Source organism: Bicyclus anynana, chromosome 26, assembly GCF_947172395.1.
Source record: "Bicyclus anynana chromosome 26, ilBicAnyn1.1, whole genome shotgun sequence".
Taxonomy (NCBI): Eukaryota; Metazoa; Arthropoda; class Insecta; order Lepidoptera; family Nymphalidae; genus Bicyclus; species Bicyclus anynana.
The window spans coordinates 7,565,661-7,582,567 of NC_069108.1; the positions used below are offsets into that span (position 1 = coordinate 7,565,661).

The following is a 16,907-nucleotide window of genomic DNA, read 5'->3' on the forward strand; positions in this document are numbered from 1 at the left end:
AGAAAAAATAGCGCAGTGTTACCAACTCTCCAAAATATTTATCCCTAAAGTTGGTGTCAAAAACCCCTAAAATCGCCTTAATTATTGAGTTGTCCCCCTAAAAAATATAAATTCATAATAATTTAGAAATAATATGCTGTCATATGTTTCAAAAGTCTATATTTAATACAGACAAAATACTACGTCTTTATCTGAAGATTCAGATTTTTTGAAATCATACATGTTGACAATGAACAAATTTACCAATTTTTTTTATTCGATGAAAATTGCCTTCAATTGCCTCAGAGTGGTTGTAGAATAACGTATTATATGTCGTTATAAGTCGCTAGGCCAAGAAAGAAATATTAAAATTATCATCAATTTAAAAATATTAAAGAGTCAAAAAATCCCTGAAAATACCCCTAAAAATTTCAGACCCCTAAAAAAATCCCATTTCACTTATTTGCCCCCTAAATCTGGGGGGAAAACCCCTAAGTTGGGAACCCTGAAATAGCGTAGCGTCTAGCGAAAGGACCTAAAGTTTCAATATTTTGAAAATACCTATTAACCACGCCGCGCGGCTTAGGTTAGAGAGAGATAGCAATTATTTTCCTCGGCACCGGCGGCGGTCGGCAATACAACGTCGCGCAGTTTGTTTGTGACTTTGTATAGATAGATACCTATTAGTCGTGACCTGCCTATTTGACCTCTTGGAAAACAGCTGATCGCGCGCATTTTGCAAATTAAATTTACATTGCTAGTTTTTGTTAAAATCTTGATTTGACGATTTTTATTAAAAATCGTATTGAGATAATGTTATCCATACCAGTGTTTGAATAATGCTACTATTCGTAAGATATCTTTTACGCTATAGAATAACGTGAGCATATGTATTGTATAACATTTTTATTAAAAACTATTTTTTAAAATAAAATGATTATAAAATATTTCATTTTCCCATCTTTAAACTAACAACATATCAATTATTAAAGAATCATTCATTATCATTTATCGATAAGTTAACGCTCGATGTTATTTACCCATCCTTGCTTTTCATAGACAATCTAGCGTTACGAAATGTCAAATTGCCGTAATCGTAGTTAAGCTGTGCAAATTAATCTCGTTGTGATTTTGTTTTTCAGAAAATAAATGTGAATAAATCGTAAATTCGGTGTAGTTTTTGGTGTAATTCGTACTGTACGCGTATAATAAAGGATTTAGACACTTTGTTCTTTAGAAATTACGTATAACGTAAGTGAAATATGTGATTTTAGTGACAAGACGGGTTTGTTTTGGTGATAAGACTTCTAAGAAAATTTTTGGTATACTTACTTTTGTTAGGGGCGGCGAGAAAAGAAATTTGAGGTTCACAAACACACCACTTTATTAACACAACTCTTCGAATATAATCACAAAAACTGAACCTTTCCAGCGGAATAAACAACAAGAAGAAATAATCAAACATCAATCTTTTATCTATACGGATATTGACATAACATCACTTGTGAATAGGGATGATGACAGTTTTTTTAATTGTATATAAATTAAGAGTATAGTAATAGCAAAGCAATTTTGTAAAAGGAACAGAGTATCTGCGATTATTACTTTCGGAGCTACAGGGATTTAAAGGGTCAGATTTGCGGCGCTGCCGCGGATCCCTGAAAAACGCTCCATACAAAATGGCACGATTTAGTGACGTCGTTGGCTCGCTGATCGTTAGGTTTGTATGGGCGTTCAAACAAAATTACTAATATCTTTGTTATTTGGGCGTCTATGTTTATAGTTCATTTATTGAAAAATGTCACATTTAATGTAAGGAAGCTAAAACTGTATGAATTTTCATTTAATTACGATGAAAAGAATTCAATAGATTTTGAAATTTTATAATCTTATTTATTTTGCAAATATCCAGACAATATTTGCTTTTTATGTATAAATCAGTTAACATTGACCTTATTTACCCGAATGTATCATGAAAATCAATATATTCAAACCTAGTCATCATCCCCATTATGTCAATATACGTTTTTAAATCTATTTATTTATTTTAGTTTAGTTTAATATATTTTAGTTTAGTTTTAAGAACAAAGAATTACTCGTCATTATACGTCATAGTACCGTGATAGCCCAGTGGATATGACCTCTGCCTCCGATTCCGGAGGGTGTCGGTTCGAATCCGATTTGGGGCATGCACCTCCAACTTTTCAGTTGTGTGCATTTTAAGAAATTAAATATCACGTGTCTCACCCCGATTTGGGGCATGCACCTCCAAAATTTCAGTTGTGTGCATTGTAAGAAATTAAATATCACGTGTCTCAATCGGTGAAGGAAAACATTCTGAGGAAACCTGCATACCAGAGAATTATCTCAATTCTCTGCGTGTGTGAAGTCTGCCAATCCGCATTGGGCCAGCGTGGTGGACTATTGGCCTAACCCCTCTCATTCTGAGAGGAGACTCGCGCTCAGCAGTGAGCCGAATATGAGTTGATGACGACGATACGTCATGGTACCTACGTATATTGACAACACTACAGTTATAACCAGGTTGTTTGTAACATATAATGTAGCATATCCGTTAATACAAATGCCTTGTTATTTAATTTTCTAACACTTTTACTGGACAGTTAATAATAGTTGTTTTTGCAATTGCAGGCGCGCATGGAGGTGGAGGACCTGTTCGCGGACCTGGCGGATGGGAGGCGTTTGCTGAAGCTGCTGGAGATCATCAGCGGCGAGCGCCTGCCGCGCCCCAACTCCGGCCGCATGCGGGTGCACAAGATAGAGAATGTCAACAAGTCGCTCAGCTTCCTGCACACTAAGGTATGGGAGGGGTACTCTTTACCCATGTTGAGCAGGAGTCTTCTCAGAATATTGTAGGACTCAAAAGTGATTACAAATATAAGAAAACTAATGTCGAACAAAGGTTATGATTCACAACACCTGTCATCATCATCATCATCATCATCATCATCATCATCATCATCATATCAGCCGATGGAGTCCACTGCAGGACATAGGCCTTTCGTAGGGACTTCCAAACATCACGATACTGAGCCGCCTGCATCCAGCGAATCCCTGCGACTCGCTTGATGTCGTCAGTCCACCTGGTGGGGGGTCGGCCAACACTGAGCTTACTAGTGCGGGGTCGCCATTCCAGCACTTTGGGGCCCCAACGTCCATCGGCTCTTCGAACTATGTGCCCCGCACATAGCCACTTCAGCTTCGCAACTCGTTGAGCTATGTCGGTGACTTTGGTTCTTCTGCGGATCTCCTCATTTCTGATTCGATCACGCAGAGATACTCCTAACATAGTTCGTTCCATCGCCCGCTGTGTGACTCTGAGCCTTCTTATAAGGCCCATAGTTAGCGACCAAGTCTCTGAACCATAGGTCATCACTGGCAACACGCACTGTTCGAAGACTTTTGTCTTCAGGCACTGAGGAATTTCGGACGAAAATATGTCGCGAAGTTTCCCGAATGCAGCCCTGCCGAGTTGGATTCGACACCTGTCAGGACAACTTAATTAACAAATTAAACTGTAACCAAAATAAGACTCTTAAATGGCAGAGAAAGACCTTGAGTGAAGTCACTGATATCAAACACTCCCCTTTTCCACTCAGGTAACTCTCACCGCCTTTCCCAAGTAACCCATAAAGAATTACACAACAAGAGATGTGGACGGCTCGAACGCCACGAGCACACTGAAGCCAACACGAGATCGAGCGACGTCGTATCCGTCAAAGACTACTATTTCCTACACTATTTATTAAAAACATATAAATTTAAAAGCGGCCAACGCGGCGATAACAAGAATGAGATGGGTTAGGCTAATGTCCACCATGCTGCCCCGATGCGGATTGGCAGTCACAGAAAAATCTTTAGGTATGCAGGTTTCCTCACGATGTTTTTCCTTCACCGTTTGAGACACGTATTTAATTTCTTTAAATGCTCATAATAAAGTTGGAGATGAAGAGACTGTAGCTCGTCCCGAAGCAAGACAATTACTTTAGACCAGGTTCCAACTTGCCTGACCGGCATAATCGCCATGTTCGGTGTTTTTGTCAAACCAGGGGTAATGTGAATAGCTTCATTTAAATTGTACAGCCACTAGCCCTTCCAGCATTTTACCGGTCCGGAAAATCTCCCGGTCTGGCGTATTGGGAACCCGGCCTTACGATTACTGTGAATTATAGTAAGGCAGAGCCTTCATAGCCCAGTGGATATGACCTCTGCCTCCGATTCTGGAGGGTGTGGGCTCGAATCCGGTCCGGGGCATGCACCTCCAACTTTTCTGTTGTGTGCATTTTAAGAAATTTAATATCTCGTGTCTCAAACGGTGAAGGAAAACATACTAAGGAAACCTGTATACCAGAGAATTTCCTTATATACCTTATACACGCCACTGCATGGAAAAACTATAAGGGTACCTTCTGGAAACTTTAAAATGAAATTCCAGTAGATAACTTTAAAAGGAATTAAACTAAGGAATGCCGTAGGTAATGATAATAAGATTATATTTCTTTAGATTATACTAATAATCTATATTGATGTTTATGTTACAAATACAAGGCGAAAATAGACAGGTTAAAGGTCACCCATACAGTAGTTCTTTACTATTGTCGTTATCAACCCATATTCAGCTCACTGCTGAGCTCGCGTCTCCTCTTAGAATGAGAGGGGTTAGGCTAATAGTCCACCACGCTGGCCCAATGCGGATTGGCAGACTTCACACACGCAGAGAATTAAGAAATTCTCTGGTATGCAGGTTTCCTTCACCGTTTGAGACACGTGATATTTAATTTCTTAAAATGCATACAACTGAAAAGTTGGAGGTGCATGCCCCGGACCGGATTCGAACCCACACCCTCCGGAATCGGAGACAGAGGTCATATTCACTGGGCTATCACGGCTCTCGTCCGTCCCTCCTCGTCCCCTAGATTACGTTATGTTAATAGCAAGTCCGTCAAGACTTAACAATCTATTATAATAGTAAACTAATTATGTAGTACACAATATCACTTGTTATCTCTTATCTGATAACTACCGACTCTCGGCCTTGGCTCGAGTATGCGCTCCTTCACATAATATGTAGATTATTTATATCTCACTAATATTATAAACTAGCGGACGCCGGCGACTTCGTCCGCGTAGAATTTGAATTTAGTTTTTCACAAATCCCTCGGTAATTGATTTTTCCGGGATAAAAGTAGCCTATGTGTAAATCCATGCTATAATATATCTCAATACCAAATTTCAGCTAATTCGGTTCAGTAGTCGAGGCGTGAAATAGTTACAAACATTCATATCATTAAAATCATCAGTTTTCGCAAATCTCAGGAAACCATGGATTTTTGCGTGTGTTAATCCAGAGTAAAATCTATTTCCATTCCAAATTTCAGCCAAATCGCTTCAGTAGTAGCGGTGTTAAAGAGTAACAAACATCCAAACATCCATACAAACTTTCGCGTTTATAATATTAGTAGGAAGTAGGATATGGATCGTACGGAACACTTCGTGCGTGATTCCGACTCGCACTTGGCCGATTATTTCATAATTTTCTATTCAATAAATAAAGTGAAAGAATAATGCTAAGAATTTAAATCAGGTCTAATAATGTCTAATAACCTGAATTTCGTATAATGTAGGCAAACATAAGGCTTCGCTTCGGAATGCGTATACTTTAGTGCTTCGGGATTTTGACCTAGACAAGCTAATGCTATTAACACACTCCTTTTCTTTAAGTACTATAATCGTACATTGTAATAAATGTTCAGAAACATATGTTATAGACAACAAAGTACTACAATCTACTATCAAGTTATCTAAAACTAGCCGACACCCGCGACTTCGCCCGCGTGAAATTCGATGTAAACTATGCTACCTCTAGCCTACCCCTAGCCTATCCCTACTCCTACCCTACTCCTACCTACCCCTACCCTACTTTTCTGGATGATTTTTTACACCTTGTGTCCGAAAAACCCAAATATCTTATGGAACCCTATTTTTTTCCAAAATAAAATTTAACCTAGGTTACTTGTGGATAATGTAGCTTTCGAATGGTGAAAGAATTTTTAAAATCGGTCCAGTAGTTTTTGAGCCTATTCATTACAATCAAACAAACAAATAAACATACAAACAAAGTTTTCCTCTTTATAATATTAGTATAGAAGTATAGATAACTGACGTCGCACGCTTTCACTCGCATGGTTCTCGTTCCCGTAGCAATATGGTTGCCAATGCCAACTGTTTGTCTTTGTAGTGATGAGACAAAAAACGAGGCAATTGTAATTGAATATGTTTGTCATTCGATCTCGACCTGTAAGAAACGTAATCACTGAGCAGCTGGACTTTAGTAAATATTTCACCCGCGTGGTCCCCGTTCCCGTAGGAATACGGGGATAAAATATAGCCTATAGCCTTCCTCGATAAATGGGCTATCTAACACTGAAAGAATTTTTCAAATCGGACCAGTAGTTCCTGAGATTAGCGCGTTCAATCAAACAAACAAACTCTTCAGCTTTATAATATTAGTATAGATTATAATTGCTTGCGCTAATCTCAGTAACTACTGGTCCAATTTGAAAAATTCTTTCAGTGTTAGATAGTCCATTTATCGAGGAAGGTATAGGCTATATATTATCCACGTATTCCTACGGGAACGGGAACCACGCAGGTGAAACCGCGCGGCGTCAGCTAGTAAAGAGATAATCTTGAAATTATTTATGCTTGTGATTTAATGACAATTATTCACCAGGTGCGGTTGGAGTCCATCGGCGCGGAGGACATAGTAGATGGCAACCCTCGGCTCATCCTGGGGCTCATCTGGACCATCATCCTGCGGTTCCAGATACAAGAGATCGAGATCGATGTGGTGAGTCCATCAGCTGCTACCATGACGAAACGATCAAATTAAAAAAAAAACAATATTTGTCATATTTTACGTGCTATCTTGACCCAATCAAACTACTAACTAAATATTAGTTTTGACGGCCTTCGTGGCGCAGTGGTATACGTGGTGGATTTACAAGACGGAGGTCCTGGGTTCGATCCCCGGCTGGGCCGATTGAGATTTTCTTAATTTGTCCAGGTCTGGCTGGTGGGAGGCTCCCGCCGTGGCTAGTTACCACTCTACCGGCAAAGACGTACCGCCAAGCGATTTAGCGTTCCGGTACGATGCCGTGTAGAAACCGAACGGGGTGTGAATTTTCATCCTCCTCCTAACAAGTTAGCCCGCTTCCATCTTAGATTGCATCATCACTTATCATCAGGTGAGATCGTAGTCAAGGGCTAACTTGTAAAGAATAAAAAAATAAATTCTTCGGACGCCGTACTTAACGGTTCAGTTCCTCTTTCCTTATACGCATTGCAAAGATGTGGAATGCTCTTACAGCTTCCGTTTTCCCCACCACCTTCAATATCTTGTGAATGAATAGGCATCTTCTAGGCAAGCGAGCATAGCCTGTATCATCGCTTACCATCAGACGAGGTTGCAGCTAAGCGTTTGCTTATACAAAATAAAAAAATATATATAAAAAAATAAAAAAAAACTAGTCGTAAAATACTGTGTTAGAAGTGGGAATGACAATATTCCAACGTTCAGGGATCGAACCACAACCTCTAGGTGTTGATTCTACTTTACCATTGAGCTATTTAGGCTTTTCGCTGGTAGGAGGCTTCGGCTGTCTCTAGTTATCACCCTACCTAAAAAAACATACCGCCATTTTAGCATTCCGGTACGATGTCGTGTAGAATCCGAAAGGGTCATCATCCTCCTGAGAAATTAGCCCGCTTCCGTCTTAGATTAGCGTCATCACTTATCATTAGGTGAGGACTTGTAGAGATTAAAAAAAAATCTAGTATTTTAACTTTTTTCACGATTTCGGTTTGTAACACTACACAATCCTTTATTTCCCAGGACGAAGAGAATGAGTCATCAGAGAAGAAGTCAGCAAAGGATGCTTTGCTTCTGTGGTGCCAGCGCAAGACGAGCGGCTATCATGGCGTGCATATACACAACTTTACCGATTCCTGGCGCTCCGGATTAGGATTCAATGCTCTTATACACGCTCACAGGTAAGCCAAACATCTACAAGACGTTTCATAATGATTGATAATGATGATTCATCGACTTAATATAGAATCCTTAGCGTAGCAAGGGATTCAACAACAGATATTTCACAGGCCAGCTAAGCGTCTATTTGGGTAAAATTCATGTAGCGTGAGTTTTTCAAAAGTAGAATCCTGCCCGTAGCAAGGGATTCAACGACAGGGATATTTGTGCGACAGATTCAGCCTGCATTAGACATGAGTTATCAGAGTAGAATGGTGGTGTCACTATATATATACATAACTTTACCAACTTCTAGTGGTCGGGTTCAGAATTCATTACCCTAATTCACGCACACAGGTAATCGAAGTGTCTATGTGATATCAGCTCCTGACAGTACGCAAGCTCATTTTCAGCCTATGTGTTATCTTAAAGGACCGTAAATTATTGTACATTAATAAGCAAAGCGAGTGATTCAATAATATAATTAAGTAACGTAGCATAGGATTGAACTGCACGAGACGTATGTTATTTTGATCTCAAGTTTTTTTTGTGTGACAAAATCAGGCTCATTTCCAGCAATATTCTAAATTACCTTTTAAGGTAAAACAAAATACCATACGCATATCAATTCCTGCGAAATTTGTAGTATTACATTATTTTATTAATATGTATTTTTAAATTGTCCCTCAGACCGGACCTGTTCCGTTGGTCGGAGGTGCCCACGACGGAGCACGTGGAGACCCTCAACCATGCGTTCGACGTCGCGCACCGCCACCTCGGCATACCGCGCCTGCTGGACGCTGAAGGTACGTGTCAACTACACTCTATACTCAGACCGGACCTGTTCCGTTGGTCGGAGGTGCCCACGACGGAGCACGTGGAGACCCTCAACCATGCGTTCGACGTCGCGCACCGCCACCTCGGCATACCGCGCCTGCTGGACGCTGAAGGTACGTGTCAACTACACTCTATACTCAGACCGGACCTGTTCCGTTGGTCGGAGGTGCCCACGACGGAGCACGTGGAGACCCTCAACCATGCGTTCGACGTCGCGCACCGCCACCTCGGCATACCGCGCCTGCTGGACGCTGAAGGTACGTGTCAACTACACTCTATACTCAGACCGGACCTGTTCCGTTGGTCGGAGGTGCCCACGACGGAGCACGTGGAGACCCTCAACCATGCGTTCGACGTCGCGCACCGCCACCTCGGCATACCGCGTCTGCTGGACGCTGAAGGTACGTGTCAACCACACTCTATACTCAGACCGGACCTGTTCCGTTGGTCGGAGGTGCCCACGACGGAGCACGTGGAGACCCTCAACCATGCGTTTGACGTCGCGCACCGCCACCTCGGCATACCGCGTCTGCTGGACGCTGAAGGTACGTGTCAACTACACTATACTAAACATACTAAAGCCATACTCGATGTGTACTGTTTGTCAACAAACGATTTTTTTTATTTTTTACAAGTTATTCTTTGACTACAATCTCTGATGGTAAATTCAAGATGGAAGCGGGCTAACTTGTTAGGAGGAGAATGAAAATCCACACCCCTTTCGGTTTCTACACGACATCGTATCGTTATCAGGCGAGATTGAATACAAAGGCTAACTTGTAAAGAATAGTATTAGTAGAAAAAAAGAGTAAAGGCGGATTTATATTTATCTGACGTGTCGTGTCGTGTCGTGACCTCAGACCAATTATAGAAGGACCTGTATCGCACTCATAGTCACGAACAAAATTTGTTCTGTCATTTTCTGAGGAAAACGAGCTTAGATTTTGTATATATCTTATACTAAACTAGAAGTTTTTGCACAATTCAATTACACAAAAAGGTTATTTTTACGGAGCTCTTTAACGGACGAACACGATTACAACTATTTAACATCGATTCTATAGAGACAGTTTTTATAATCGCATTAGATCGTTGATCATATACTTTGACAGAAAAGTAACGTCTAGCGAGGCAAGTCCTATACAATAATTAGTCTGAGGTCGTGACGAATCAGACCAGAATCGGTATCGTACATTTTGTATGTCAAAGTTTACACTTTTGTGTTGTGACATGTCGTGATAGCTTGTGATGTGTCGCATACAAAATGTGTGATACCGATTCTGTTCTAATGCGTCACGACACGACACGTCAGACAAAAGTGTAATCTTGTGAGGCATTTTAGGACGTGTCGCCATCTACATTCTACAGGCACAGTGAAACAGTGTTTGTTATTTTAGACTACCAGTAGATGGCGTTATTAGAGAACTTCGAAACAAACCATTTTCGTTCACATCAAGAACCTATTGCGATGCAGTTATGCGTGAGGCCCATAGATGGCACTTTATTTTTAATTTTTGTAATATACTTTACTTTTGTTTTGCGTATTGTGGTCTAATTCGTGTTTTTAATTATGTATTTCGTTTTTGTAGACGTGGACACGACGCGTCCAGACGAGAAATCGGTGATGACGTACGTGGCCAGCTACTACCACACCTTCGCGCGCATGAAGAACGAACAGAAGAGCGGGCGCAGGATCGCCAACGTGAGTAGCAGTAGACATCATGATTTCACTGAGAACAACTGAACCGATTTTATCACTCGTTTTTAATTGTGGGATATGGATGGAGTTATTGCTCTCTATTCCAGATCAGTCAGCTATTAGTAAATAAATTGCTCTGTATTCCTGACCATCTGTCAGCTATTGGTAAATAAATTGCTCTATATTTCAGACCATCGGTCAGCAAGTGTAAAATTAATTGCTGTGTATTTCATATTAAGTGACAAATAAATTGTCCTTTTTTCTAGAATCTAGATCACCGGTCAGCAAGCGTTTTATAATCTGCTCTGTATTTTAGATTATCGGTCAGCCAGTGTCTAATAGATTGTCCTTTACTTTAGATTATTGGTCTGCAAGTTTTAAATAAACTGGTCTGTATTTTAGATCATCGGTCGGCAAGTGCTAAATAAATTGCTGTGTATTTTAGATCATTGGTCGGCAAGTGACAATAAATTCTCTTTACTCTAGAATCTTGATCATCAGTCAGGAAGTGTTAAATAAATTTCTCTGTATTCTAGATCATCGGTCAGCAAGTATCTAATAGATTGTCCTTTACTCTAGATCATCGGTCAGCAAGTTTCAAATTAATTGCCCTTGACTCTAGATTGGTCAGCAAGTGTTAATTAAATTGCTCTGTATTCCAGACTATCGGTCAGCAAATGTAAAATTGCTCTGTATTGTAGATAATCCGTCAGCAAGTGTTTAATAAATTGCTCTGTATTCCACATCATTGGTCAGCAAGTGTTAATCACATTGCTCTGTGTTCCAGATCATCGGCCAGCTGATGGACTGCGACGGGCGCAAGGCGGAGTACAGCCGCCTGGTGTGCACGCTGCTGGAGTGGATCCGCATGAAGATCCAGGAGCTGAACTGCCGCGAGCTGCCCAACTCGCTCGACGGCATCCAGAGGTTGCTGCTGGCCTTCAAGCAGTACAGGACTGTGGAGAAACCACCAAAGTGAGTCATCATCATCATCATCATCATCATCATCATAACCCATATTCGGCTCACTGCTGAGCTCGAGTCTCATCTCAGAATTAGAAGGGTTAGACCAATAGTGCACCACGCTGGCCCAATGCGGATTGGCAGACTTCACACACGCAGAGAATTGAGAAAATTCTCTGGTATGCAGGTTTCCTCACGATGTTTTCCTTCACCGTTTGAGACACGTGATATTTAATTTCTTAAAATGCACACAACTGAAAAGTTGGAAGTGAATGCCTCGGATCGGATTCGAACCAACGCCCTCTAGAATCGGAGGCAGAGGTCATATCCACTAGGCTATCACGGCCCAAGTGAGTGCAGCTCAATAACTCAATGATAAAGGGGCTGGAGTCACACGGTAGGTCGGGGTTCGATCCCCGCCCGCAGAACTGAAATATAAGTGGTTTAATTGTACCCATGCCAGCAGTACGGCTATCTGTACGACTATAGTCCAATAGTTTTTAATTTTCGTTTTTCTGTCTGTTTCTGTAACTACTTTTAGTTTAATATCATTTTAAATATGGTTCTTGCGGACAAAATCGTAGGCGTCTGCTAGTTTTAATAGAAATAATTGTGTCTATACTAATATTATAAAGCTGAAGAATTTGTTTGTTTGATTGAACGCGCTAATCTCAGGAACTAATGGTCCGATTTGAAAAATTCTTTCATTGTTAGATGGCCCATTTATCGAGAAAGGCTACAAGCTATATATTATCCCCGTATTCCTACGGGAACGGGAACCACGCGGGTGAAACCGCGCGGCGTCAGCTAGTTGATTCATAAATATTAATATTCATTCCAGATACAAGGAGCGTTCAGAGATCGAAGCGCTATACTTTGACATCAACACCATGAACAAGAGTCTGGTGGGCGAGCCCTGGGCCCCGCTGGAGGGGCAGCTGCCCCAGGACTTGGAGAGGGCTTGGCAACAGCTGGAGCAGGTACGTACAGATACAAGGATATATGTGTTGTTTAACACATATAATGGTTTATTAATTGTTTAACCCCCCCCCCCCCCCCCCTATATATGCCCCTATATATGGCGTATATACGCCTATGCAGGCGTATATAGGGGTATATACGCCTATGCATACAACATACACGAACAGCTTCGACCAACACTTTGAGAAGCTTTCAGACACAGAAGAAGCCTTGATTGTTACTTAATATTTCACGTAACGCGAATTTGTGTTCCGATACGATTTATTGTAGTCACCAAAAGGAGAAAGGCTCCTAACTTGTAAATAATAAAAAATGTTGATTGTTTTGCTATATGGAAAGATGATATTAAGTAATATTTGTATTTGCAGGCGGAGCACGCCCGCGAGCTGGCGCTCAGGACAGAGTTGCTGCGTCAGCAGCGCTTGGAACAACTCGCTTACAAATTCCACACCAAGGTACGTATTGTAAAAAATTGCACATAAGTCAAGCTTCGCTTTGACTTATGTGCACTTCTTCCTTATCCTTACTCCTACCCTATCCTATCCCTACCCTACACTTACCCTCCCCCTATCCTTCGTCTACTCTACCCCTATTGTCGTTGCTTCCAGCCCCTGCATTCTGTAAGCTTACAGCGTTTGTGTCCATGGCAACTTCGTTGTTAACGACATTTTAAAGGACATGTACCAAAATGGGCCTTTATTATTTACTAGCTGACGCTGCGCGGTTTCACTTGCGTGGTTCGCGTTCCCGTAGGAATACGAGGATAAAATGTAGCCTATAGCTTTCCTCGACAAATGGGCTATCTAACACTGAAAGATTTTTTTTAATCGGACCAGTAGTTCCTGAGATTAGCGCGTTCAATCAAACAAACAAACAAACAAACTCTTCAGCTTTATAATATTAGTAAAGTTAATTTATAAGCAGGTTGACAGTATTTTTTACGGATAGAAGATGCAAATTGCTGTTTAGAAAATCAATTTTCAGAATTTTTGGAACCCGCATTAATTAGATAAATATTTTTTTTTTGTTTCACTCCCTTGTCTACAAATTAAACATAGACAATACAGTAAAAGTGTTCAAAATAGCCAATAAAACACCTGGAATTTAATTCATATCCGGTTTAAGTTGTCAATGTCATGTAATATTGTCAAATGTCAATATGACACAAGTTAAAAAGAAACATCAAATCGTAGACCGACAAGCATTAAACAAGAAAATTCCTTTAAAATCGCCTTAATTAAACAAACGCTACTACGTGAAGATCACTGACAATCTGTCAGTGTGTGAGTTACAAGCATGTTGCCATGATAAAAAATCTTAATTAATGTTGTGAGCTAATGAAAAAAATACTTTTTATTTAAAAAAATAAAAAAAAATGTGGGTTCCAAAATATTTTTTCATTTTGGGTTTAAAGCACTATGTTTTATAGTCTTTTATGATAAAAATATTTTTGTTCTGCTTAGTTGACACTCGGAACAAAGGCCCAGCCTCCATACAAAATTGGGACATGCCCTTTAGGATCCTACAAGTATTAACATAAAGTTCACATTTGAATAAGACGTATTATAGGCGTTGAGTTGAGTTTTTAAAATGACTAAAGAAACTAAAGTTTTTCAGATTCAGGTGCGGTGACAGTTGCCTTAAGACGTCTATAATACGTACTGTTATCGCGAAACGCGGCCAACTTTCGAGAACGAAACGAACTGTCACCAGCACCATGCTATCTGGTATGATATTTGTATTACAGTCCGTGCTACGCAAAGGGTACCTCAAGGAGATGATCCAAGTGTTGTCCGACCCGCGCTACGGGTCCAACGTGGCGCAAGTCGACGCCACTGTGAAGAAGCACGAGGCTATATCAGCTGACATATTGGCGAGGTCAGTATTTTTAAACCTACTTCAATAAAAAGGAAGTTCTCAATTTGAGTCTGTTTTTTTTTTATTCTTTGACAAGTTCCCCTTTATGATCGATGTTATAAAGTTATGATGCAGTCTAAGATGGAAGCGGGCTAACTTAGAAGAAGCACTAACTTTGACGGCCTCCGTGGCGCAGTGGTATGCGCGGTGGATTTACAAGACGGAGGTCCTGGGTTCGATCCCCGGCTGGGCAGATTGAGATTTTCTTAATTGGTCCAGGTCTGGCTGGTGGGAGGCTTCGGCCGTGGCTAGTTACCACCCTACCGGCAAAGACGTACCGCCAAGCGATTTTGCGTTCCGGTACGATGCTGTGTAGAAACCGAAAGGGGTGTGGATTTTCATCCTCCTCCTAATAAGTTAGCCCGCTTCCATCTTAGACTGCATCATCACTTACCATCAGGTGAGATTGTAGTCAAGGGCTAACTTGTAAATAAAAAAAAAAAAAAAAAGCAAAAGTTTATTCTCCAAGTACCTCCGATGCTGGGAAGTATTCCCCATAACTCTGAGGTTATATTCTTTAATTTATTTCGTCATCAACCCATATTCGGCTCACTGCTGAGCTCAAGTCTCCTCTCAGAATGAGAGGGATTAGGCCAATACTCCACCAAGCTGGCCCAATGCGGATTGGCAGACTTCACACACGCAGAGAATTGAGATAATTCTCTGGTATGCAGGTTTCCATACGATGTTTTCCTTCACCTATTGAGACACGTGATATTTAATTTCTTAAAATGCACACAACTAAAAAGTTGGAGGTGCATGCCCCGGACCGGATTCGAACCCACACCCTCCGGAATCGAAGGTAGAGGTCATATCCACTGGGCTATCACAGCTTTAATTTATAGCGAAAATTAATGAAAAATGTTCAAGGAGATTATTATATTTTTTTAGGAACTAAAATGCGACAACGAAGCAATGGATTCTAAGATTGAACAAACGAAGCAAGTGATTAAAAAACACGGCTAAAAGTCACGTATTTAAACGTCGGAGTATGCCCAACTTAGTATGTCAGTATGGATCGTGCCGCGTTGCAAGAACCAGCTCATGACTAAGGGCCCTACGGGTTCGAAACTAGTCGGGCATACTCCGACGTTGTATCACGTGATTTCATAATAAATTAATAAGATATGGCAAATATTATAAAAATGCAGCATGGAAATGCCCCAACATTTAAAAAAAAATAAAATCATGTTTGAACAGAATAATGTTAGTAGTTAAAACAATTTGTGTTACAGGACCGAACGTTTCGAAGATCTGTCAGCTATGGCGGCGGAGTTAGTGAAAGAGAACTACCACGGAGCCGAGACAGTCTCGCGGACTGAGCAAGCGGTGCTGCAGCGCTGGAAGGAGCTGCTGGAACTGCTGGAGAGGCACCGGAGCTCGCTGGCTAAGCTGGCTCATCTCATGTCCTTGCTGAGAGAGGCAGATGCTGTGGCGCATACGTTGGGAGAGATGAAGGTGATTGAATTATATGATGCCGTAAATAATACTCATTATACTGTTTTACCATCATCTGGTAAACTTTACCACGTCATGTCAATTTCCAAGGCAGTTATCTACTCGTGCCTTAATAAGTATATTTTTTGGTCCTTCGAGCCGGATTGAAGCATACGTTGGGAGAGATAAAGGTATATTACTTAGGTTAGTCAAAGAGAACTACCACGGAGCGGAGACAGTCTCGCGGACAGAGCATGCGGTGCTGCAGTGCTAAAAGGAGCTGCTGGAACTGCTGGAGAGGCACCGGAGCTCGCTGGCTAAGCTGGCTCATCTCATGTCCTTGCTGAGAGAGGCGGATGCTGTGGCGCATACATTGGGAGAGATGAAGGTGATTGAATTATACCATAAGTATTTTAAATGGTCCTTCGAGCCGGATTTAAGCATACGTTGGGAGAAATGAAGGTGATTGGATTATATGTGATGCCTGAATGGTACTCATTAAACTGTTTTACCATCATCTGGTAAACTTTACCAAGTCAAGTTAATTCCCGAGGCAATTATTTACTTGTGCCTTGATGACAATTTTTTTGGTCCTTCGAGCCGGATTTAAGCTTAAAGTCTTCAACGTCTATTCCAGGCCCAATTCCAATCTGAAGAGGTAGGCCGCCACCTGGTGGACGTGGAGCGCCTGCTGCAACAGCACGCGCTCCAGGAGCTGCAGCTTGGAGCGCTGGAGGAGAGCATCAGGCGGCTGGTGCGGCACGGCGCGGGCGCCGACGGGCCTCAGCAGACCACACAACAGCTGCACAACCAGCTGCAGCAGCTGGAGGACTCGCTCACTGAGTAAGGAAGCGCTGCAGATACTGCAGAAGTGATTGACTAAAATAATACTTAGTTGAACGTTACAACGTCATAAGAAATGGATATGTATGGTTGCATTTTCAAAAGAAAATGTTCGTTTTTCTAAAATACTGTTTAATAATCTTCATAGACCAGAATATACTTTATTTCTTGTAAAGAAAGTTGGCAACCCTAGAGCGAGGG

At 41.2% G+C, this 16,907-nt stretch overlaps 2 protein-coding genes across 2 annotated transcripts in view; one reads left to right on the forward strand and one right to left on the reverse strand.

Moving 5' to 3' along the window:
• The window catches only part of LOC112055983 (trichohyalin), a 489,894-nt gene that overhangs the window by 118,250 nt on the left and 354,737 nt on the right, over positions 1–16,907 (reverse strand). The gene's annotated exons all lie outside the window — the stretch shown is intronic.
• Positions 1–16,907, forward strand: part of LOC112045821 (spectrin beta chain, non-erythrocytic 5) — a 132,761-nt gene that overhangs the window by 8,277 nt on the left and 107,577 nt on the right. Inside the window, exons 3-13 of the mRNA XM_052889811.1 lie at positions 2,632–2,799; positions 6,734–6,850; positions 7,895–8,052; positions 8,720–9,123; positions 10,456–10,568; positions 11,353–11,540; positions 12,370–12,508; positions 12,878–12,964; positions 14,257–14,387; positions 15,662–15,884; positions 16,501–16,706. Of these exons, the coding sequence (XP_052745771.1) occupies positions 2,632–2,799; positions 6,734–6,850; positions 7,895–8,052; positions 8,720–9,123; positions 10,456–10,568; positions 11,353–11,540; positions 12,370–12,508; positions 12,878–12,964; positions 14,257–14,387; positions 15,662–15,884; positions 16,501–16,706 (1,934 nt within the window). The remainder of the gene's footprint in view (positions 1–2,631; positions 2,800–6,733; positions 6,851–7,894; positions 8,053–8,719; positions 9,124–10,455; positions 10,569–11,352; positions 11,541–12,369; positions 12,509–12,877; positions 12,965–14,256; positions 14,388–15,661; positions 15,885–16,500; positions 16,707–16,907) is intronic.